This window comes from Nesoenas mayeri (assembly GCF_963082525.1).
Source record: "Nesoenas mayeri genome assembly, chromosome: 3".
Taxonomy (NCBI): Eukaryota; Metazoa; Chordata; class Aves; order Columbiformes; family Columbidae; genus Nesoenas; species Nesoenas mayeri.
Genome location: NC_137544.1, coordinates 31,547,906 through 31,571,530, shown reverse-complemented (window position 1 = coordinate 31,571,530; position 23,625 = coordinate 31,547,906). Strand labels below are relative to the sequence as shown.

At 40.3% G+C, this 23,625-nt stretch overlaps 1 protein-coding gene across 3 annotated transcripts; it reads left to right on the top strand.

Annotated features, from left to right (window-relative positions):
• The first annotated feature begins 404 nt into the window (after positions 1-404).
• On the top strand, positions 405-21,455 carry ASRGL1 (asparaginase and isoaspartyl peptidase 1). Of its 3 annotated transcripts, none has more exons than XM_080341145.1 (7): positions 405-563; positions 1,780-2,022; positions 6,644-6,786; positions 11,422-11,576; positions 15,751-15,869; positions 17,904-18,014; positions 20,658-21,455. In XM_080341145.1, exons 2-7 carry the CDS (start codon positions 1,836-1,838, stop codon positions 20,891-20,893), a joined length of 951 nt encoding a protein of 316 aa, XP_080197271.1. In that variant the 5' UTR covers positions 405-563; positions 1,780-1,835; the 3' UTR covers positions 20,894-21,455. The 3 variants fall into 3 exon arrangements, with proteins under 3 accessions (XP_080197271.1, XP_080197270.1, XP_080197269.1); XM_080341144.1 differs by having other exon boundaries at positions 405-653; XM_080341143.1 differs by lacking the exon at positions 405-563 and adding an exon at positions 1,264-1,677.
• The last annotated feature ends 2,170 nt before the right edge of the window (positions 21,456-23,625 follow it).

Below are 23,625 nucleotides of genomic sequence, written 5' to 3'. Positions count from 1 at the left end.
CCGAGCGCTGGGGACGGGAATAACCCGGCGGGAGCAGAGCGGAGGGAGCGGCGGGCAGCCGGGACGCGCCGCCGCGTTTCGATGTGGGGCAGAGGTGCCGTTTGTCTAGTTTAACAAGGGGGAGACGAGGCGGCGGTGGGCCGTGTCACAGCGCAGCTCTCGCATCCCCCGCGCGGCGGCAGCAGGGCGGCCCCGGCCCCGGCCCCTGCGGGGGACTGTGCTGCCGGGGAACGCGCTCCCCACCTGCCTATAGCTCATGGGGGGAACGACGCCGAGAATGGTACAGCGCAGCAGCACCGCTGCCCGGGCCGGGTCGGGCCGGGCCGGGCCGTTCCAACCGCCCCTTAGGCAGCAGCGCCTGGTCTCTGCCCAGGCGGGTGGGGTGAGAAGGCAGCAGGCCGCCATCTTAACTGCGGGCATCGCTCAGCGCGGGTGGGGGCCGCCATGTCTGCTGAGGGCGGCCGGAGCAGCGGCTCCGCCGGGAAAGGGCTGTCCGCCTGCCGCCGCGGTGCGTGTGCCGGGCGGCTGGGCCGGCCGGGGCCGCTCCGGCACCGCCACGGGAGGTGTGCTGCGCTCGGCGGCCGCGGGCCGCTGCTGGGACGGGGCGGTGCAGCTGGGCTCCAAGCCCGGGGTCCCGCTCCCCGCAGGGGCGGGTGAGGCTGAGCGAATGCGGGGGCCCCAGGGCGAGCAACGCGGTGGGGCGTGGGGCCGGACCAGGCCCGCCCCAGGCTGAGGCGCCGCCGCGCTGGCCGGCCGGCCGGCTTCCATGCGCGGTTAGGGAAGGGCCGGACTGAGCTGTTCCGATCCGAACCGCCTCGCTTGGCCCTCACGGCGGGAAGAGCGTAGCTGCCGATTGAAATAAAAAAGCGGGATCCTGGGTGGGAATCGGGACGTTCCTGCCCCAGCCGGGGCTGTAACGCGCAGACAGCGCGGGCTGCGGGTCTGTGCGGGCCGGTCCTGCTGCCCGCCTGGCCCGCGGCCCCGGCAGCAGCTGCCGCTCCCAGGGGCCGGGTGGTCCGGAGCCCCGGGGGCTGCGCTGGGACTGCCCAGCGGTCTGCGTGTAGCATGGGGAGATCGCTGTTCGGTTTTGTTCCTCGCAGCCTCCAAAAATAGCTGGCCCTGAGAAACCGTTTTCAGGTGGAGCGTTTCCTCTGTGAGGTGCCCTAGATTTCGGTGGGAGATGAGGCTGCTTCTCCTTTGCCTTTTCTGGGAGCAAAAAAGTGATTGCCATTACCAAAGGTGTATAGCAATGGGAGGCCGTGAGCAGTAACGAGACACTGTTGGCTGCCGGGTTTGCACGCCTTGTTTTCCTGCGCAAAGTACAAAGTTTTGCGAGAGATCAGAGGTCTGAACTCCAGGCAGTAGAGCTGGTTAAGCTGTGAACTCAGGCTGGGTCAGGCATTTTTTGCTGGTTATATTGTATTAAAACAATGAGGCTGCTCATCTAACGTGAAGAGCAGTTAGCAGGATCAAGAGTCACTCAGATGCTTTTTCCAGTTTAACTAGTGATGTTACCAGACAGGGCTTGTGACAGACCATAAGATCAGAGAGTAATTTAGGCTGGAAGGTGCCTCAAAGCAGGGCTGACCTCAAAGTTGCACCAGCTTTCCTGGGGCCTCCTCCAGCCCTGACATGACATTAGGAGCTCCTGGGTGTGAGCACACAGCTTCCTGAAAGGTAAAATGGTTGCAGTGGAACTGACCATAACAATTAACTAACCTCCAGGGCTCTCTCCATGTAGAAGGGAGCGGATGATAAAGGCTTTTCTTTCCCAAACAGGCTGATTACAAGTAACCTGTGTGCACAGCTGAAAGCCTTGAGAGGAATTTGGCAGGATGAAGCCTGTCATTGTGGTGCATGGTGGAGCTGGCCGGATCTTTAAAGAGCGAGAAGAGGGAAGTCGTGCTGGTGTCGTCAGAGCTGCGCTGCGAGGCTATGGTATCCTGAAACAGGGAGGCAGTGCCTTGGATGCAGTTGAGGAGGCGGTACGGTCAATGGAAGATGATCCTCACTTTAATGCAGGTAGTTTTTCAAGAACTGAGTTTAAAATCATCATGTATTGCAAGTGTTTTGCCTTGATGCTTCTGAAAATGCTGGCTTGCGTTTTCTTTGAATTATGCACATTGCAGTGGAGTAAATACTAGTGTCACAAAATAGTTTATTTCTCTGTGTAATAAAATAGCATGGTATATACCATAGTTTCTTATGAGTCCACTTAGGCAGATGAGTTAGTCTTTTCTCATTTCTTAGTGTTTTATACCTACCATTTCATTCTTGCAGTGCCATATTACTTTTTAGTAAATCTTTTCCTGTTACTGTGCTGTGTATTCAGTTTTAAGACATGGGCTTCTTAACAGAGTATACATTTAGTTAGCATTCATGTTTAAGACACTTGAATATAGCTTGCAGCAGTGTTTAAGCCTTAACACTTTATCTGTTGCTAAAGAAGTACTGTTCTTGGGGATTTGAGGTGTTTTTATCTTAACTAATGGTTGCAATTAGTGTTTTTGTAAATAACATTACAGAAATAATGCAGTAATGGTATATGTATCATGAATTTGTACAGCTAGGTTCATAACTGAATTTCCTAACAGTTAATGTTAATTAATGTTCATGTCTATAGTTGAATATTTTTCTGCTCTTCATATGACCTTAAATTCATTATTTTGATGAATTTCAGTGAAAATGTTTCCCCACTTCCACCAAGGTATGTCAGGAATAAACGTGGAAAGAAAGACCAGTCAGTGTTCACTGTTTTAGATAACATAGCGATTAGTTTTGTGCACATGTAGTTTGGAGAGATCCTTCTGTTCCTTCTCACCTTGCAATTGAGAGTGAGGGAGAGCTCTTATGTCATATGAAACTTTCACAGTGTTTTGTTACTGACTTGGGTTGAACATCTTGATTTTTAGAGGATTCAAGCTGAAATAATGAAGCAGACATAGAGATGTGGTGTGTACTATTATATAATTAACATCAGGGTGGCATTCTCATTTAACTTTTACTTTTCTTCACATGTTCTCTAAATCAGTCACTAGCCTTTAGGACTTTGTTTTGCTCAGGTCAGTAAATCAGTCTCCATTTGGCCTTTGGCTCTCTTTATGCTTCTGAGTTATGTCTCAAAATATCTTTCTGGTGAGATAATTAAGATTTACTATTTTAAAAACACCAGCTACTTCAGGGCAGGAAGAAATCCTAATTCTTGAGAAGCATCTCAAGAATGTGCTGTCTGACATTAGGTGTCCAATATTAATGTGGAAGTAACTTCAATATAAATTTAAGCTTAAAGATTGTTACCTGTTTGTCTTCATCATTCCACGTAAATAGTTGCATACTTTCTTGGTTTCTTATATACTAGTTTTAATGGTTCTGTGTTTAGATGGGAAATATATTTTAGTTCAGTGTGACTCTCAGTGATGAAAGCTTACTTTATAATGATCTGTTTAGGCTCATTTATTTCACTTGTACACAATAGTCTGAAGTATTTGCATCCTAAGTAGGATCACAATAGCTAGCCATATTCTGTCTTTTGCATGTAAGCTTTTTTTAACCTTTATGTGGAATCTTGTCACTAATACAGCTAGTTCTGAGCTGCGTTCTCTTGTAACATGCCATCATTGAACTGATACCGGTAAGCAGTGTATGCGCCTCTAAAAAATCGTATCATTTGAGGATAGGACCTTACAGTCTACTGTATACAGTGAATGATACACAGTTATAACTTAACATTTTGCTTAATGTACAAAGTGCAGTATTGGTTTATGACACACTTTTTCATGGTCCAAGGTCACATTTATCCTTGCTGAAATATATGTTGAATTATTTTTTGTATAAAGGTGTTTACTTCAGTTTGTTCTAACAATATTAATACCTTGTTTGTATATTAAATGAGGATTTTTTAAGCAAAATTTGCTTAAACTGGACTTGAGCCTTAAGCCCTTGTTGAAGTTTGACTACACTGATCCTAAGTGGCAAGTAGTCTGGTAATCACTTACAGACACATCTAATTGTGCTAACACTCATTAGACAGAGCTCCTAAAATGAGCTGGAATGGCAAAAATGAGCTGGAAGCCATGTGAAGAGGGCCCTGATTGGAGTGGCTGTTTAAAACTCACTATGTGGCATTTATCTTTGTAGAAGAAAAATCCATTTTAGTGTAATATTTTCTAGGAAAACACAGACATTGCTAAGAGACAACAATAAAGATTGTGAAGAATGGGCAAAATTATCAAGTTGTGTCCTTTTTTCAGTTATAGGGTTTAGGTGTGCTATGTGGATGTGTCTCGACATAGGCTTGGTGTAGGGACTGAGAAGCTGTCTTGTTGTCTAAAACTACCATCTTAGTGACTTCTGCAGCATGTAATTTATAGTGAAGTCATCATGTTCTGCTTGTGATGGGGAAATGGCCATGGTAATATTTCCTTCATGGCATCTCTTTGATGATTAGAAGTGTTAACTAGCTTGATCTGAATACTCCAGATATAAGAGCTGTCATTCCAGTATAGTGCTCCTTGCACACTCTTTCCTCCTTAGCCTTTGCAGGATAATGTATAGATAGATGGAACTGTAGTGCTGCTCTCAGCACCCCTATTCTGATTTGGCTGACGTCAAACATGTTCATTGTTTATGTCCCCTTGGATTTTCTGTCTTTTGTTGTCTCTTTTTTTTCTCTGCTTGGCTTCACAAGTGAGCCAAACTCTTTCTTCCGATGCTGCTGCCAATGGATACTGTGGCCTCAGAGGCAGGTAGTCCCAACCCATTGTGCTGGAAGGCAAGTGAAAAGACAGTCTGTAACAAGAAAAAGAAGGATTTCTCCTACCTCAGATAACCTGAATTTTAGCATCCAGCCTTGCTGTGGTGCACAAGCTTTCATGGTGATGAGTAGAATGAGGAAGGATGGCTGTACAACTCTCTAAGGCAATGGGGATGAATTGTTCTTAGAGGGCACATATCTCCACTAACTGTAGAAGGAGATTTTTGTCGGAAGTTGCCTTTGATTACCAGATCTGTCTGAAACTGTGTTCTGCTCCAGAAATTTTAGAAAATCCAAAGATGTATCCCAGGAGAGATGTCTGGTAGACATAGTATTAATGCAGTGATGAAGGGGACTGGTAGAGCTTCCCCTGAAATTGTGGTTCTCGTCACTGATTCCTGAGCAAAGGGTACCCTAGTTCTGGTGGGAATTCGGTGATCATGGGCTGGAGGGCCTGCCTTGTCAAAGGAAGCTAAAAGAGGTTTATCTAAGGGTTTATCTAAGAAAACAAGACTTATTCCTTATAACAGCATAAAGGAGAAGCTGGGAGAGTGGTGTTAACACAGGTGGCATAACGCAGTTACCTGTAAGCTCTTTACAGAAAGTGTGGACTAGAAACTGCCACATTGGGAATGGTGCAGGGCTGAACTCTGGAATAGTTGATGCAGTTGGAGAGGGGCAAAAAATAATTTTTTGGAGGTGTGTCCATGTGTGGTGGGGGGAGCTCTGGAGATTATAGGAGGATTACAGGATTTTGTTGCCTCTTGTAACAGGATTTAACTTCATATATTTAGGTCTGATGTACATTGGTATGGAAGTCTTGTGTCAACAGTTACTAACAGTGCTTTCTGATCTGCTTTAATGTTGGTTTAACAGAAATAATAAATTTTTTTTTTGCTCTGTACCATGTTCAAGTCTTTCTACCTGAGCTACTGTGTGAGTCTGCCATATTTTTTGGTTTTGCTTTTTTTAACTTATTTTTAGGATTTGTATTCTCCATCCTTATTAGCAAGGCTTGTGCACTTGATGGCTTACAACTGATTATTCCCCTGTGATAGTTATTTGCTTTATTAAAGAAAAAAAGCACCTCTCTGCATTGTCTCATTTTGTATCTCATTAATTTTCAATTAGGTTAGTGATAGCACCGATAATTATAGAACAAAATAACTACCCAACATTTTATTACTTGATTTTTTGGGTTTTGGTGTTTGTTTGTTTGGAGTTTTTAGGGGGGGTTTGTTTGCTTGTTGCTTTTGTTTTGTTTTGTTTTTTGTTGTTTGTTTGTTTGTTTTGTTTGGTTTTTTTTTTAGTTCCTTTGTCTACTGTTTTTATTTGGTAATGAAGAACTTGTTATTTCAAGCTTTTGTTACACTAGTGAATGGATACTTTTATTCTCCATCTATTTTGGCCATTTCTTGGAATGCTATGTGATGTTAATCTGTTGACAGGATTGAACACTATGCTGTTTTGTTGGGTTCTTCTTTTGGAAGAACTGTAAAGGTAAAATAGTTTTATGTGCACTTGAAGTGATCTGGGAGATAAAGAATTCTGTTCATGATTGTTTGTCATTTTAACTTTTGTACCTAGTATATCATTTTGGATGGGATTTGAAGTGTGTTTTTCATCTTATAAAGATAAAACTCAATTTTAAAGTAGATGTACCCTGTGAGACTTCTCTTAATGGCTGTATTTTGTGGCTATACTCAGCAATGTTTCTGCTTGTTTGTTTGTATTCAGGAGATACTTTCAATACGTCAGACAACAAACTGGGAAGGAGAAAGTTTGCTTGATGAGATACAATAATTGAATCACCTGATGGTTAGCTCTTAATGACTTTCTTCTTTTTCCCTTCCTCCTTGATTTGTGTGTGTGTGTGTGTGTGTCTTTTAGGCTGTGGATCTGTTCTAAATGAAAAAGGTGAAGTAGAAATGGATGCCATTATCATGGATGGAAAAAATTTAGACTCTGGAGCAGTATCTGCAGTTAAATGTATAGCAAACCCAATAAAACTTGCTCGACTTGTCATGGAAAAGGTATGCTGAATATGTACTTGAATATGAAGCATTTTTTCCTTTTAGAACTTCATTCAGTACATTGAACACCTCAATGATGATGTTTGTGTAGTGCTTTAAAGAAGGAAAGAAGAGAGAAATAGATGGTTGTATTTGGAAACTATGGTCATGATCATGGAGAACTTTTATTTTAAGGGTTTTTGAGAGTTATTTATTGAAAATAACATTCTAAGGAAACAAGTTCTGCCGTGCAGTCGGAAGCTCAAGGAGAAATTGACCTATATGTGTCGATCACCTGTAGCTCCACAGCTGGTGTTCAAGATTTTAAGTTGTGGGGTTTTTGTTCACTTGTCCTTTGAAGAGATTTCGTGCTGTCATTGAGTCTTCTGCTTGATCTTGCAATCTTAAAGTTGGATAATGTACTGTTGACTTTGCAATGACATAGAATTTAATTAAATGACCCAGTAACATACTTGACCGTGTGACACAGTCTTTTGTGTTGGCCTTCTCCACTGTGACCTAGTCAGATGGTAGCCCTAGTGCAAAGTCGTGGTCTTCCAGCAGTAAAATATTACATTAGCACTATGTGATGGTGACAGATTTTCCAAGAGAATCAAATTTATAAGGGCAGCAACATGATTATTACTTGACCTTCTATGTAAAATCAATCCCACCTTACTCCACTAAGAAGTCCTTCTGATGTCTGTCACAGCAGATGTCTCTCATTTTTCATAAATGGTTCAACTGCTGTGGTTCAGGATGGAATAGGTCATTTGCGTGATATGTGCATCCGTTTTACAATTCCTAGACTGTGACAGTGATCGAAAAGTTTGTACTGTCTTTGGAGTTTGTTTTCCAACCTGCTAGTGCAGCTTCGTCATTGTTGAAAAGAGTTAACATTTGCAAAACTATTTATTAAAATATGGGATTTATATTTCTTTAACCTTTCAAAGTGCCTTCTCAGGAAACAAAGCCTCTTTTCTCTATAAAGGTAATTGAAATGTAATTTGTCCTCAGCAGCCTCCAAAGAAGATAGGCATTATTTTTGCCCTTAATTGGAGGATGTTCTGCTTTTAAAATCAGAACTTTTCACTAAAATACTTCTAAAAATGTGTATCCACTAGAAAACAATGTTAAAACTTGTGATGAATCAGCTTTTTGTTCTTTCATATGGGGTTTATGCTGTTGTGTAACTAGAACAAATAAGTGTAGCTGGTAGACAGCTTTGCAAGACCACCTCCTTTGTCCTTCTTGTCTGTTATAAGGTCTTTCTTGGCATTGTGTGGTGCTTCTGGGGTTCAGAAATACTGAGGCTCGTTTTGAAATGAAACAATAAAATTCAACTGTACAGGATCAAGTATAATGGTATAGCTCTAAACCCATGACATTTTATGGTAAAGTGTGTTACTCTGCTCAGATACAAAAAAAAAATAAATCTGTGTAGATGACAAAGTACAAATGTAAATGTTGGCCTAAATTGCTTGATATGGCTTGAGGTGAGTTTCTGCTGTTTCTCCAGTTGGAATACCAACTGATGTTACTCTTCTGTTAATCTTGGATAGGAATTTTGGGACACCAGCCCAATCCATTTCACAGTACTTTTCAGAGCGTATTTTGTTTTGGTTTACTGTGCATGATTAAAAATATCTTGTACTCTCTGACCCATGGATAATAAGACTGTAGTTTTCCTGGGGTTTCCCAGTGGTTTTGAGATGCCTCACTGCCTTAAGGAATTTTGAAACATGTAGCTCCCAAAACCAGGCAAACAAATAAAGCAAAAAACCACTTCCCACCCGCTTGTAATTTTCTGTATTTCCATTCCTATTATGGAACAATATGGGCTCCATCTGGTGGCCAGAATAGCTCTTCTAGATTGTTGTTGGGCACATTTGTCCTGTGTGCTATTGCCTTCTCACTGGGCTCAAACTTGTCCAAATTCACGGGGTAGAAGAAAGGAGGGAACCAGAATAATTTCCATTTGTGATTTAATACACTGTTGAACACGGCAACCTCTAGAAATGGAAAGCTTTTAGTACGTTAACTAATTAATTCAACAAATCCTTGAGAAAGCACTTAAGTCACAGGCAAATTATTCCTGTTTGTATTGAACAAAAATAGAATGATACACTGAAATGAGGGGTTTTTTTGGTTGGTAGTTTGTTTGGTTTTTTTGTGTGTTTGTTTCTTTGTTTTTAATGGGACATGTAATCCCCCTCAGGTCCAACACTACATTAGATAGGCATCTTGTGAAAATTAGAATGCTGATTCATTGGTATACATGAGCTGTGTGTATATTTTCCCTTACTATATCTTCCAACTCTTTACATTAGGCACAGGAGGATTTAGCTGAGAATACAGGCTTCTCAAGGCAAAGGTGCAAATTTTTGCTGTGCTCTGTGCACTGTCAAGCTTGTTAAATGAAGAACAGTGATGGTCTGAATTTCAGTCCAGCTGCAGAAATTTGAGGAATTTTCTCTTTTTCCCATGAAATTAACTAAACTTGCCAACATTTGTTGTTTATTAGTAAGATTTCTGAAACCATTTATTCATTTATTTTGTCCTTTGGATTATTTTGTATTAAATAAATGTGTCCCAGATAAATTAGGCACTTGAGAAAGTCAGCAAATGTATTAATGAAACTAGAAGGGTGAGACAAAAACGTGCTTTTGGGTTGTTTGGCAATGTTCTAGCAGGTCTTTTGATCAACAAGGTATATTGAAGAGAAAAACAAATCAAGTTCTGCTTCAGAACCTTACCACAAAAAAACCAAAACATCACAAGACTGTAATAGAAGTTTATTCCTCTATATTGCCAGCATTGTTTGTGCAGCTCAGGAAGGTGGGTATGTTTTGAGAATCTGCATATGGGAGGGAACATTTTTCAAAAAGTTTTAAGAAATAACTTCCATTTTTTACAATAAAACTTGAGGGGTTTTTTAAGCTTGTTTAACAGATGATTTAGGGTTTTAATTGCTGAAGAAAGTAAGTGATGGAGAGCACAGCCTTCCTCTTAAGGATAAAGCCAAAAGAAAAGTTCAGTGCATTTCCTAAGAATAAAGCAAACACCAAAAAAAACCCCAAACACCAAAAAAAACCCCAAACACCAAAAAACCCCACCAAAACCAATTTGGATGGTGTGCTTGTGGTGGTTTAGAGGCAGAGGGGGGCAGTATCGCACAAAGAAGTGACTTTTCAAGTCATAGGAACAGAGGCAGGTCTTTTGTTGTCTGGTGCCCGCACTTGGCATGTGAGGTTATTGCCCCCTCTCATAGATGCAGAGGGCTCTTCCTTGAAACCCTCACTCTTGTTCCCTAAGCCTATACTCTTGGGAACTGAGGACTTAATTTGTCAATAGAAGGACATCTAAATTCTCAGAAATGTTTGATGTCAGGGCCACCACATGCATGAATGACTGTTCAGGAATGTTTCTGAAGTGTAGTCGCGTTTCCTGCTTGTGCAACCATCTGAAGGGGTCAGAGCAGAGGCTGTAATAGGCTGGAGCAGAGCTCAGTGTCTGTGGTTTGTGAAGAGGTTCAGCTCAAATCCTTCAAAACAATGCAGTGCTCTGGCTTGGTGTTGGTGGTGATGGCTTGTCATTGCTTTAGAAATCAACAGGAGCTGATGGTTTGCAGCATCTTAAAGCCTGAAACTTTGAGACTGCAAATGTCCTGCGGAATGTAGCATGACACAGTAATTCCCAACTTCTGGCGTCCTCACTTCAGGCTGAGAGTAGAGTAGGTGTCGCTGCGGTCTCCTGCTTGGCTCTACAGGCTTGCTGCCTCCAGCATCGCGTGGTTCTACGTTTTGGACCTCTGCCTTTTGGTACTTGTGTGCTGTGCTGCTGCATGGATGTAAAAGCTCGTTTGAAGTTAGCTGCTGTGCTCTGAAATGACTCCATGCCATATAGTCAGACCACTGCTCCTCCAGAACCTTCCTGGACAGTAATAAGCAATTAACAGCTCTGTAGTGGTCCAAGAAGTTGGTGTTTATTTTTGGACACAGATTTCTCTAAAATATTAATTTTCTAAAATAGAAATTAACCAAGTTGTACAGACTTTGAAGCATGGAATTAACTAAGGTTGTTGGCTTAAATCTAGTCCAGGTGCTTGCTAAATAAAGGAATGAAAACAGAGCTTGTCCAAATGTTGTTAGAAGAAAGCAAACATTTTTTTGTCAAACCTGTGAGAACAATATTCTGTACTTAAATTTGAAAATCTGGGTCTATATGAGTAGCAGCTAGTTGAAGGAAGTATTTAGAATAAAATGGTTCAGCTGATGTTAAGAAACACCTTACTGTATGATATTTACATTTATTTACATTATAAAGTAGTGATTTGGTAATTGGAAACAGTACAGAGAAGTTTCATGCTTATTAACAAAAGCAAATGTACCTATTTTTCTTTTCTCATTACAATAAGTATTAAATAGATAGTGCAATTCTTTGATACTGATGGTGAAAGTTTGTATCTGTGCTTTGGAGAGCTGAAAATCTTTTGAGCTAGTTGAAGAGAATATAGGTATAGAAATCTAAACAGTTTGAAACAAAATTTGGAATTTTTTTGTGTGTGTGTCTACTTCTAAAAACAAAGAGTGATTATACAAAACTGCTCTGTACAAAGCAAAGTAAGAATTGTCAATTAATCTCTTTCTTCTGTAGACGAAGCACATGCTGCTGACTGACCACGGTGCACACCTGTTTGCTCAGGCCATGGGTGTTCCTGAGATTCCAGGGGAGAAACTCATAACTGAGCGATCCCGGGAGAGATGGAAGAGGAACCTTGAACCAGATTCCAACCCTGAAGAGTTTCAGAAGTAGGGTTTTTGTAAAATATTTTTTCTTTTTAAATTCAGGTAATTTAATTTGTGCTGTCAGTTAAAAAAAAAAAGCACCAAAGCTTGGTGGCCTGTGTTCAGACTCCAGACTACCTCAGTTGCGAGTGTTACATGGTTTGATACAGTTTTCAGAGTGTGTTCTCCATGGAAGAAATGAAAAATCAAGCTTTTAATGACTGAAACAAACTTGAACAAACTTGTTGATGCTTAAGAAGGACGTTGGTGACTTTGACATAGGGTGGGTTTTGTGGCATTAATGTAGCACGAAATTAAGACTTGATATTGCTCTTAAAATCACCAGTTAGAGAAGTGCATAGAGTTAACAAACAGCAGGTATCACTTTATATAGCTCTTTTCTGTGGAGGAACTATGATTTTAGAAAATGTCCAGTCCACATTTTAAAACAAGTCTATAAAAAAAAAAAAAAGCTGATCTTGGTTAAGGAGATGATCAGATTTGTCTTTGAACTGGATTAGGCAGTTAAACAATATCAGATTTTGACCAGTAACTCCTTCTGAGTGCTGGTTGTGGCTGTTGATTATTGCAGATATGAATGAAAAAATTGACCAAGTTCAGTGTAGTGGTGGATGTGAAAAGAGATGCTACTGGATGGAATTGCACAGCAGCAAAATTAAAGTCACTTGAAAAATAAGCAAGTTTCATCTGAAGTACAGAGGAAGGTGTGGTGGATGAGAAAGGAAGGAAAATCATCAGGTGTCAGATATGTTTTTTATGCCTGTGAGGCAGGCATAAATACTAAATTGTTTTGAATTTTTATTTGTATGTCAGTGGTTGTGGCATAGGAAAATACTCTGTGATATTTTATAAATGCTGTATTACATGTTTGTCTGTTCTGTGAAACAGCAGTAATGAAAGAAGCAGAGCTGAAGAATTTGTAGATCAAAAGGAGGAAATTTATCCCGTGGACACATTAATTAAAGCCCATTAAATAAGCCCATAAAATACAAGCTATATGTTACTTTCAGGAAGTTGCTAGAAAGAAAAACAAATTTGTGAGACAAGTGTAAATACACTCTTGCAAAGTGACGTTGTTCCTTGACCATGGTGTCTTAGTCGCAGTTCATCTTGTATCCAACAGAAGTTTTCTTTTGATCCATGGTCTATCCAAGGACTATGTGGTATTATAATTCATTACAAAGAATGTTGAGGATGGTGTAGCCCCTTACTGCCACTTGGTCTCCTGAATATGTAAGTCGGAATGGCATGGCATCTGGGTCTCCGTTCATTCTTTATAACTGGGGTTTTGTTTGTTTGTTTTTCTTTTGTTTTGTTTGTTGGGTTTTGTTTGTTTGAGTTTTTTTTTTTTTTATAACACTGTTAAGAAAATGGTGAAACTGAAGATACCTGTTCTGGAAAATCTGATAAAAGAAGGCAAATGTATTTCTGAAGTGCTCAAGACTTTTTCTTATCTTAGCCACACTGTTCTTTTTCTGACAACTGGTGGCCAAAACATCAGCACAAATTCACAAAATTGAAAATGGGTCTTTTTTTAGTGCAAGCCCATTTGTTCCTGTATCACGTGTGGAATGTTCTTTTACCGTGTTAAGTCCACAGTGATTATACAGAAACTTGCCTGAGGCAAATAGGCAGAAGGTGAACTAGTATTAGTCAGAGGCAACATAATACCAGGTCATACTGGGAATCTGGAGGTTGGTGTGTACTTTGCCACCAGTCCTCTGGTCCTAACAGTGCTGGAAACCTTGGGGACTCAAGGCTGTCCAAGCAAAGTTTGGTGTTTCCGGAAGAGAGACCGTTCTCTTCTGCTGGTTAGGAGCTTGCATTCATCTATGTTAAAAACCTGTGATTCCTTTGCATGTACATCACAGCATCTTGTGCACCGTTCGCTGAGAATATGGAGTGGTTTGTTTTATTTTCAGTCGCTCACTCCAAAGATTCTGACCAGTTGAGAATTACTAGAGACTGTTTGAGAACCCCACAGAAAGGGACTGGAGACTGGCCTTAAGGTAGAACATGGGTTACTAGTCCCTCTGTGAATCATAGCACAAGAGTAACTCCTGGAGGTATTAAATAAAAGGACCCTGACAGCACTTGACAGAAAACCCTACTTCTGATGCAGTGCAAAGAGACAAAATAGCAGATACTTCATTGGTTAAATGGGCATAGAATAAGTGCATATAATTTCATGGGTACTGGACAGTAAAAGATCTAAACAAAAGGGAATGAACAAATCCAAGTGATCCATTCTGTATCGCAGTATATGCAGTACATAATAATTATCGATTGAAAAAAATCATTATTACTAATAGTATCCTCTGATATACTACAGGTACTCTGGGATTCTTACTACTATCACTAAGTAATGATAGGTAATTATAATAAGATATCTGTACTTACACAGTTTTGCCTGCCTTGGCAATGTTTCTGAGTTGATTAGCTGTGTGACAGATTGTTTCTATCTTCTTTGCCTTTGTTCTGAAGATGAACAAACATGATACTGAAGCAATAAAAATGTTTGAAGGGACAGGAAGAAATTGAGTGTAGTCTGTTTGCTCTGCAGCAGATGAGGTATGTCGGACACATGCTTTTTGTTACTTATCACTCATTGAGCTCTTGTACCTGAGCAGTAGCTGCTGTGTATGTGATCTGTGTAATTTCGTTGTTCTCACAGTTGCTTAAGGTAAATATAAACCTAGGAAAATGTACATCTGGATGCACCTTTCTTAACTTCTCAGAAGCATCTAACTCTGGTTGGTTGAAGGTGCAATGTGAGTGTGCAAGGAAGTATTGAATTTACTAATACTCTTCAGCAAACCATTTGTAACAGATGGATGGGTGGGAAGCCCATCTGCACCATCATATCAGTTTGAGATGAGGTCTGTCTCCACATAAATGTCAGAGCAGTTTGTAAGGCCTGTGATTCATCAGTCAACTTTGAATTGCCATGAATGAAGTGTAGGGACTGACAGTATGATATTTTCTATAAGCAGGAGGGAACAGGAAGTTGGTTCTCTGAGGAGTCGACTGTGGGTTTCATGGTACACAAAGACTTTATGTGATGTAATTAGCTTAGATTTTGGGAGGGTCATAGACCCTCACCAGTGCCCAGGCAACTTCCAAAGGTATTCCTCTTCCAGTCACCTGTTGGGCAGTTCCTTCAAGGATTGTTAGAAATTCTTTTCCTGTGTGGAGAGATGTAGATTTTTCTTGCATACATCTCCTAGCCAGATACTGGGTTTTGTTCCTACATGATTTGCCAAAATTGGAATATGTGGACAGTCAAATTGTTGTTTCGCAGTAGTGTCTTGCTGCTCAGTGCAGCAACTGTTACAGTAAGTTACAATAGCTTTTTTCTCTGAGTATGAATACATATGTATATTTTAAGGAGCCTATTATGTATGATTTTTCTGTGCTGAAGAAATAAAGCAGCAATTGAGACTTCTGTTTTCTTCAGTGCATAACGTTTTTTAAGCTGCTGTGTGGTTTCAACAGATTCTACTGGCCAAGTGATTTAAACCTCAAGATTGCTTAGCTACAGAGTACAAAGACAAAAATATGTATTAATGATGCATTGTGAACAATGCTAGTTGAAAGGCACATAAATAACCTTTTTTTTTGTGGCTTTCAAGCATTTAGGGGAATAAGGAAGAGGAAAGAGGAGGAACAGGAAGGAAATGATTCAGTGCATTCATAACATGACTCGCCTTTTCTGTATTCACTTGTTTACGTGCATTGTCATTAATAATTCCGGTTTACCTCCCATCGAGACAGTGGAGACAATTCTTGCATTTTTGAGTTGCTGTTTAGGGGAAAGTTGTGTGTTGGGTGTGTCACAGCCAAAAAACTACTGCAGACATATGATGGCTGGAAATATTTCTGCCCTGTGTGGTTTTGTTTTGTGGGTTTTCTTCCTCCCAAATTCAAATTTTCCATGCTAGGAATGTAAAGAAGTCATGGTGGGGGGGGCGCTCTGTTCTATTAAATACAAAGCTGTGAGAATTGTTGCTTATTGCTTGTTATTTTTGTAACAACAAGCATGGTAATAAATAGCTTTATGATGAGCAGTAATTTTTTTGCAGTCATCTCTTTTAAAGCTACCTGGAAAATAAATGCAACATGCTTTGGCAGGTATGCTTTAATTCTACCTAATTTTGTGAACTGTTTTTCTTGGCAGAGACCTTGGAACAGTCGGTGCTGTTGCTATAGACAGTGAAGGAAATGTAGCTTGTGCAACATCCACTGGAGGACTCTCTAATAAACTGGTTGGCCGTGTTGGTGACACAGCATGCATAGGTATGAGGTGTGGGGTCTTGCCTCTCAAAAAGAAAGATGCATCACACACACGTGAAATGAAACATAAGTTCTGGACATCTGAAATGGAGGTCTAACATTCAAACGTATCAAAACTCAAGCTCCTTAACACAACATGGAGATTGCAAATAGGAGGTAGGAGTAGAGGTGTGGTACTGTCATCATCATCCAACACTTTTCTGTCTGAAAAACGGGGACTGGCGTTTGTTGTTTCTGTCCTATCCCAGATGCTAAGTTGTTTGGGTTTTTTTGGTTTTTGGTTGGTTGGTGGTTTCTTTTTTTTGTGTGTGTTTTTTCTGTTTTGTTTTGTTTTGTTTGTTTGGGGTGTTGTTGTTGTTGGTTGGTTGTCTTCTGTCTCTGTGTTTGTGGGTTTTTTGTTTGTTTTTGTTTTTTCTGTGTTTCTTTGCATTCACTCTAATAAAGCTCTCCTTTTGTACATCCATGCTTACAGCTGAATCAAAAAATGTAGCGTGATCCATACTAAGATGCTTTTTTCTTGATACTTAAGGAAAGTGGTGTAATTGTAATTGCTGTTTGTTATATGAGTGAGCCAGAATTGTAAAATTACTGGCAGCTTTGAGTAAATTCCTGTTCTTAGAGAGCCCTGATAAGGCTGCCTCAGAACCTCATAGATGCGGTGTGGAATAAAGGAAATATTTTAAGAGATCTATTATCCAAATATAAAGAGACACTTAAAATCCTTTCCCCAGACTTGTTCCTCTCATGGGTCAGACTTGCCATTTGATTGCTTCAGGGTTCTACCATACAGTTGGGATTTGGAAAATAATTAGTAAAGCATGTTCCAAACTCAAGCAGCACTGCTTTTACCAGTACATGATTATTACAAAACTAATACTAACTTTCTCTCACAGTCTAAGTTGCTAATATTTTGGTATCCTCTGCACGTTGACTATGATTTTCAGCTTCATTTCTGACTGCAGCCTTCTGACCACAAATACTCTGCTCTTGCATAGATCACATTCAGGGCTCCTACAGTATGGGACATAGGTCTGTGAAGGACAAGTGAAACTGGGCACTAGTGAGCGTATTGCTTGCAACTTTTGCTCTTACTAGACATCTGAAGGATTTGATATAGAAATACTAGCTGTTCCTTTAAATATTAGAGCCTTTTGAAAGCGGGCTTGGACAGACTGACTGTGGCAGTGTTTTTCCATGTGTAAATTACGGTCCAGTGAAAGGGTCTAATCTGATCAAGAAAGTAGGGGAGGGAAGAAACTTTCATTGCTCTTCTGTGCCTCTTTCCCCTCCCCCAGTACCTTGTTTATAATGCTGTGGTATGCTCCTCGTCTGCTCCTGGGAAATATTTTCCTTAGGAGATGTGCTAGAAACTTGGGTGTTGAGCAAGCGGAAGCTTGGTGGAGAACAGGGTGTGGAATGTGCCAGCAAAACAAGGATGGGAGAGGAAAAAAAAAAGGGATAGGGAGTGAGAGTTGAACAGAAGAAGCACTCTGCTTGTGGTGAGGACTTGCAAGATTCTTCAGGGGTGCTTTGTTATGCTTCACTAGAGTCTAGGCTCTTCAAATGTCGTATCTGCTTTTGCTCTTGTGGATTGGCACCCCTCAAAATTTGGTCAATTCACCAATGTGCTCATGAGATCTCCCTTTATATCTTCTTAATCGCTCATGTGTGACCTGGCATTCTGCATCCCATCACTATCTTGCTGATCCTCAATATACTGTCCCTTGCCCTTCTGGAAGATATTTTTGTCCATACCTGTGAAACGTTGGCTTGCTTCTGCTTCATGTACCACAAGCAGATCACTAGTCTTCTAGCTCATAACTTGGCAACTGACTTCATCCAGTTGTTGTTGATCTCTTTCATGTATTTTACTTTTCAAACTGAGGCAGAAATGAGAAAGAAGTTACTGACACTTTGCTCCCAGAAATGCCCAGAAGTGCCAGACCTTTAGGAATAAATGTTCCATACCTATTTTAAACAATGCAGAGCTTGTAAATTTTTTTTACGGAATATTGCCTTTTTTTCCCCTCTGGAAAGGAAGTGGAGGTTATGCTGATAACTGTTCTGGTGCCACTTCAACCACAGGACATGGGGAGAGCATTATGAAAGTGGTCTTAGCCCGACTGATCCTCTATCACATGGAACAAGGTAAATTCCAAACTTCCTGTAAGCTCAAATAATGAGGATAGGAAACATTGCATAATGACAAGTTTCAGTTTGTGTGCTATCATCCTAGAACAGTTGGCAGAAGAGTTGCTCCCAGGGGTATATGGTTGGGTCACCTCTCTGTAAAAAACAAAACAAAGTACTAAAGTATTTAAAACTCAAGTGGACAGAAGTATCTGTGCTGCTTGATGTTTAATCATGCCTTGGATCAATGTACGTTGAAAGACATTATTGTCTACTTTGTCTAACTGAAGTTCTAATTAATAACCTTTTTCCCCAATTTTAAGCTAAATTTTTGTCAACAAAGAAACAGAAAACAAGTAAAAGCAAGATACTTTAAAGAAAGCAATAGGGGAGTGCTAGAGATGGATAATCAGAGCTGAAATAAGAAAGCATAGAATATCTACTTTCCAATAAACCGTAATGGTTTTTATTTTAACAGCACTGATTTATAGCAACAGAAATGCTTTTAAGATGTTTTAACTGTGATTTAAATTTTTATTTTGTTTTGGAAAATATACCAAACTGACTGGGTGGGTATGTGGTAAACAGCTGACACAGTATGTCTTCTGTGACTGTAATATAATCTGACTGTGGCATGACCCTTTGGAGCTTTACCTTCATGAGTTAGTCTGGCATCTAAACCCTTGATTATATTACAGCCTGTAAACATAGCCAGACAACATACTTGTATTCCATGCAGTTGAAGAACCGTTAATATAGATATCACCATTATTTTTAGAAAGTCATAGCTTTTGGGCAGTACAGTATAACTGGCTTTGAGATCAACCGAACTGGAAGTAGCTGAAAAACTTTCAGTTTACATTTTCCTTGGAGAAGCAGTAAGTAGAGGGACAAGTAACAGCTGAGAATATTTTTATTGTGCTTTTTAGAGCTGTTTGCATATAATCAGTGCATTTCTCTGTAAATCTCTTGGCTACTGTGATAGTTTCAGCATAAAATACAACCTACAGATTATTTCCCAAAGCTGTAACATGTTATGATCTGCCCTTACTCTCTATATTAAGTCCCTGGCCATTCAGTTTGTGAATGGTCTTCTAAACAGTACTTATGTATAAACCACTTTCTCTTCTGGCTTGAAGTTAACTGCATTGTAAAACCTGTGCAGTTGTCTGGCTTGTGATAAATCAGTATGAAAGGTAAATGAGGCTATTTTTTTTTTTTTTAAAGAGAAAAAGAAACAAAGATAATGATTCCACATACGTGCATGTTTAATGGGTTTGCACTTGTTCACCCTGCCCGTGCTTGCTCTACCTTCAGTCATATGGCCCAGAAGTATAACTCAGCTGCCAGGAAAATACGTCAGCAATAGACTTCCCCCCACCGCCCCTCGTTTCCATGAAGGCACTTGAAAACAAATCCTCAACTTATTATAACTTTTTGAGTCCTTGAACAGCCAACTAAAGTTGCAGACTTTAGAACAACTATAGAGCTCTTTCATAGTTCTGTTCAATATTCAGGAATTCACATACTAAATATCTTCTTTTAGATCAATTCTTCAAAATTTACTTTCATATTTTAGGGGTGAATTGCTTTGCTAGTCTTTTAACAGCTGTTGGAATCTCTGTCTTATGGTGGCAGCTGTCGTCTTTTCGTAAAATCAAAGGGTGAAATACTGACCCTTTGAAGTCAGTGCCACTGACTTGAATAGTCACAGTGTCACCCGTAATGTCAGAGAAAGGAGCTTTATCCTGTCAGTCACCAGTGCTGAGAATAATTCTGACTCTGTTGGTTTTGTTTGGTTTTAACTCAAAATTTGCAGAGAAGGCATGAAGGTCAGTTTTTGTTCCACAACTGAAGCTGCATAACATTACCAATGGTATATATCTTGGAACAATTAGGGTAAGCCAGCTGCATTGCTGAATATATATTCATACATATATATAGTGAACAAATATTCCCCAGCTGTTACAGGCTTGTGTGTATGATCTACACATTAACTTTGATTTATTTATAAAATATTCTTGGTAATATGAATTAATTGTAATGAAAAGATAAAGTTGCTTTGCTGGTCCTTTCTCTGATATCTAGTACATCAAGTCCTCACCTTGCCTGATAACTTTCAGAAGTTTCAGGAAGAGTAACGCTGATGTTTGCTTTTTGATAAAATATGGCAATAGGAAATATGTGCTTTGAGATCCATTAGAGCCAGTGGACTTGGAGCATAGATGATGAGTGAAATTTTGGATTGTTTTGATGTGTTTTGTTTTGTTTTGTTTTTCAAATTGTAAATGCTTTAGACCTAACTTGTGACAAACCTTTGATGGAAAGCTTGCAGAGTGGCATTTTTCCCTTCAAATGCTGGCATAAGAAATGTATCTCAAACATAGAGTACATGAGTTAATCTGTATCAAGCACTGAAGCTGAATTACAATCTGAAGCTATTTAAGACCCGCCTTTGTAGCAGCACCACACCATAGCAGCTATTAGCAACTGTCCAGAGCCTTCCTACAAACAGTTCCTTTGCTACACTGGAAATTTCTTGCTAATTTAGTTGAAGGAGGAATAGGATTTGGCTGGCTCCATGGGAGGAGTGAAACTTAAGGGAATTGAAAAACTGACTTCAGGACAGATGCCATGAAGTTGCCTTGTTCTTCTTTTCAGGATTGTCACCAGAGGTGGCTGCTGACACTGCATTGGACTACATGAAGACACGAGTTGGGGGCTTGGGGGGTGTCATTGTTGTTAACAATTCAGGAGAGTGGGCAGCAAGGTTCTCCACCAAGCAGATGTCCTGGGCTACGGTAAAGGATGACCAGTTGCATTATGGGATTTATGCTGGGGAAAGGCACACAAAATCTGTTGATGAAGCACTTGCATCTGAAAGGGAGGGATTCTGAGAATGAAGAAACGTGGGCTAAGGAGGAATGAAGATGTCCAGTTTTTCTGGAGGACGATGACAGTTGATTTCATCTTTCCGAAAGATCTGTACTCTTGATTGGTTCACAGGCATTGCCACATTTACAGTCAAAATGAAACCCAGACATGGTTCTTCAGTGGTCATGGATACATGTATAGCGTTTATTAATACCTTCAGGGAGTCAGGAGATCCTTCTATTCTAGATAAGAAAGAGAATGGTTGGTAGGTTCTTGGTTAGAGACCAAAACAAAGTAGGCTACAATATTTCCAAGTATATGTGTACAGTTAATAGGAAGAATATTATTCACTTAATATCTGGGGTAGTAGTAAAGAAGGTCATGATTTCAATAAATATCAGTAAACCAGCAATCCTTGCTAATCAAATACAAAGGTTATAGGCACCTTTTAAGTCTAAATATGTAACAGAGAGACAATGATTAACTGGAAAAATAATGATCTGAAATCAAGTGATAAAAGCAAGCTGTACTGAAATAAAATAAAATTGCCTCTTCAGCTTCTTGTGTGCCGTCTGAAATGTTTTCTGGTGAGGTTTTGTTTTTAAAAAGAATTTATATTCTGCTTTATTTCTGAGACAGCTTCATCATTAAGATTTTGTATTTTTAAAAGAAAGAGCAAAAATTCTATTTTCTAACTTAACTATATTTTTTTCTTGTGTTTAAAACTGTGTAGTAATTTTATGGATTTCAGCTGGCGACTAGATTTCCCCTGAAGACAGATTGTGTGCTATAATTGCATGCCATTGTACTGTGGAATGTTCCCCCTTACAAGATAACCAGAATAAACATAGCAAAAATTGAAACTACTCGTACCTGCGTCGCAACAACAATATTGGGCTGGCTCAGACAGTAGGGTCAGGTTGCCAAGTTGTCTAACCTGCTCTCTACTTTGATCCATGGTTTATTAGACGTTGCACATGGCTGGATGGGGACAGTGATGGTTCACAAGTAGATGGCTCATGCAAAACATAACCATGGAGTATTTGCATGCTTTGTTGCACAGAAGATAATGTAGAAGACGGCTACTATCTGATCACTAGCAGTTTATGAAACAATAACAGTGTTTAAGATGTGCTCATCTGTAGAGAGAAGTAGTCTTCTGAGTAAAAAATAATTAACTTCTCCTTCTGTGCGTGAGATGCCAATCTAACAGGGCCAGAATGTTCTCTGAAAAAAAAAAGCAGTTATTGTTTTAGCTTCATTTCTAGCATATCAAGGTAATCCAGGTTTTTGTTGTCAAGATTCTGCTTTGTTTACCTCACCTGTCCCCAGTGCTAGATCAAATTCAGGACAGGCAATAGGAAATATGATCTCTTCAAGTTCTGCCAAATCTCACTCTGCAGCATTGTTTTCATGAAGTTGCTCAATTATTCTTTTTAAAGAAAAAGAATCAAATGTGATTTTTTTAGAGCTAAATGGTGATACATGGGCATGAATGTAGGTTATACACAAAAGAAAATGAATACAAATCTATTGTCTTATACCTGTTTTATAAGATTTATTAGACTCTGTAGAGGGCACATTCCTAGTAACTATTCATTTGCTTGAAGTAGCTGGAGAGACGAGCATTTAACGCAGTATTACCACAACACTTGGTGTGTCATCTTTGTCAGGCTCCGCTTTTGTTATGTTCTCTTAGTGCATTCAAGCCTGTTCCCAGTTGACCAAAACCCGATGGTTAGCGTAGCAGCAGGCATAAAGCATTGCACCCGCTGGGCGGCTGGTCGGCCAGGGTTTGGCACTGTGCTCTCCTGGACAGTTGGCTTTTGGTAGCTTTGAACAAGTTCATGTCTGCTCAGAAGGCACCATCAACCACAGCAGCAGTACAGATACGATCTCAGGGCTGTCCAAAGGAATGGTAAATGGTTGCTGTGGTTAATTCACCTCAGCTGTTGTCAGGAATATAATGTAATAAATTGCTGACACTTAACAAAGTGTATTATCCTATATAGGTTGTTCTAGCACTCATCACCTGCCTAGCTGGGCACCTTCCAACAGTGCATTAAGCAGTGTGACTACCATCTGGTCTGTATGGTTTGTTCTGTCTCACCCGCTCCTTGCTAGCATGCTCGATATTCCTGTCTTATAAAAAAGCATCTGGTTTTCAGAAACATGCGTGATGTTATGCCTTTCCAGTCCACATGGGAACTGTCCCTTGCATACGGATTGATGGTGTTGGATAATGTCCAGGCTGTGTGGAGCTTGCTCTGCCATTCAAAGGACAGCAGCTCAGGCCAAGCACGGGTGCCAGCGGTCGGGGCTATTGGCTTCTCCAGCCCCCTGACCAGTCTGGGCTCCTCCAAAGCGATTTCCACAAGTAATTAGGATGGCAGGTACACCTCTTCTAGGACAGTGTTCCCCTTCTATGAGAAGGGGGGTTGACAGCAGATGGTCAGTAATGGGGCAGACCTAGCTTTGAAAGAAGCTGGAGATAAAACAGTTGTTTTCCTTCTCTTTACCCTTTTGGTCACGTTCTTCAGCTGGAGCAGGATGAGACTTTGTTGCTGCTGATGTAAGAAGTTGCTGGTGTTGCACAGGGCTACCTAATTTTTTAATATGCTTGCATGTCCCTTGACCCCTGGGAATATTGACAAACTACTCTTTATGATGGCTTTAGCGTTTAACAGCTTTTATAAATATTGTTGAAACACGCTGAGCTGCAGGGGGATACTGACAGCAGGACGAGAAGTTGTGT

What these genes read in the sequence shown, in the direction of transcription:
- ASRGL1 (XM_080341145.1), top strand. Translation starts at nt 1,836, where the DNA reads ATGAAGCCTGTCATTGTGGTGCATGGTGGAGCTGGCCGGATCTTTAAA. An exon ending in TGATCCTCACTTTAATGCAG is followed by an intron (nt 2,023 to 6,643) that starts GTAGTTTTTCAA and finishes TGTGTCTTTTAG; the next exon opens with GCTGTGGATCTGTTCTAAAT. An exon ending in CCTCTATCACATGGAACAAG is followed by an intron (nt 18,015 to 20,657) that starts GTAAATTCCAAA and finishes TCTTCTTTTCAG; the next exon opens with GATTGTCACCAGAGGTGGCT.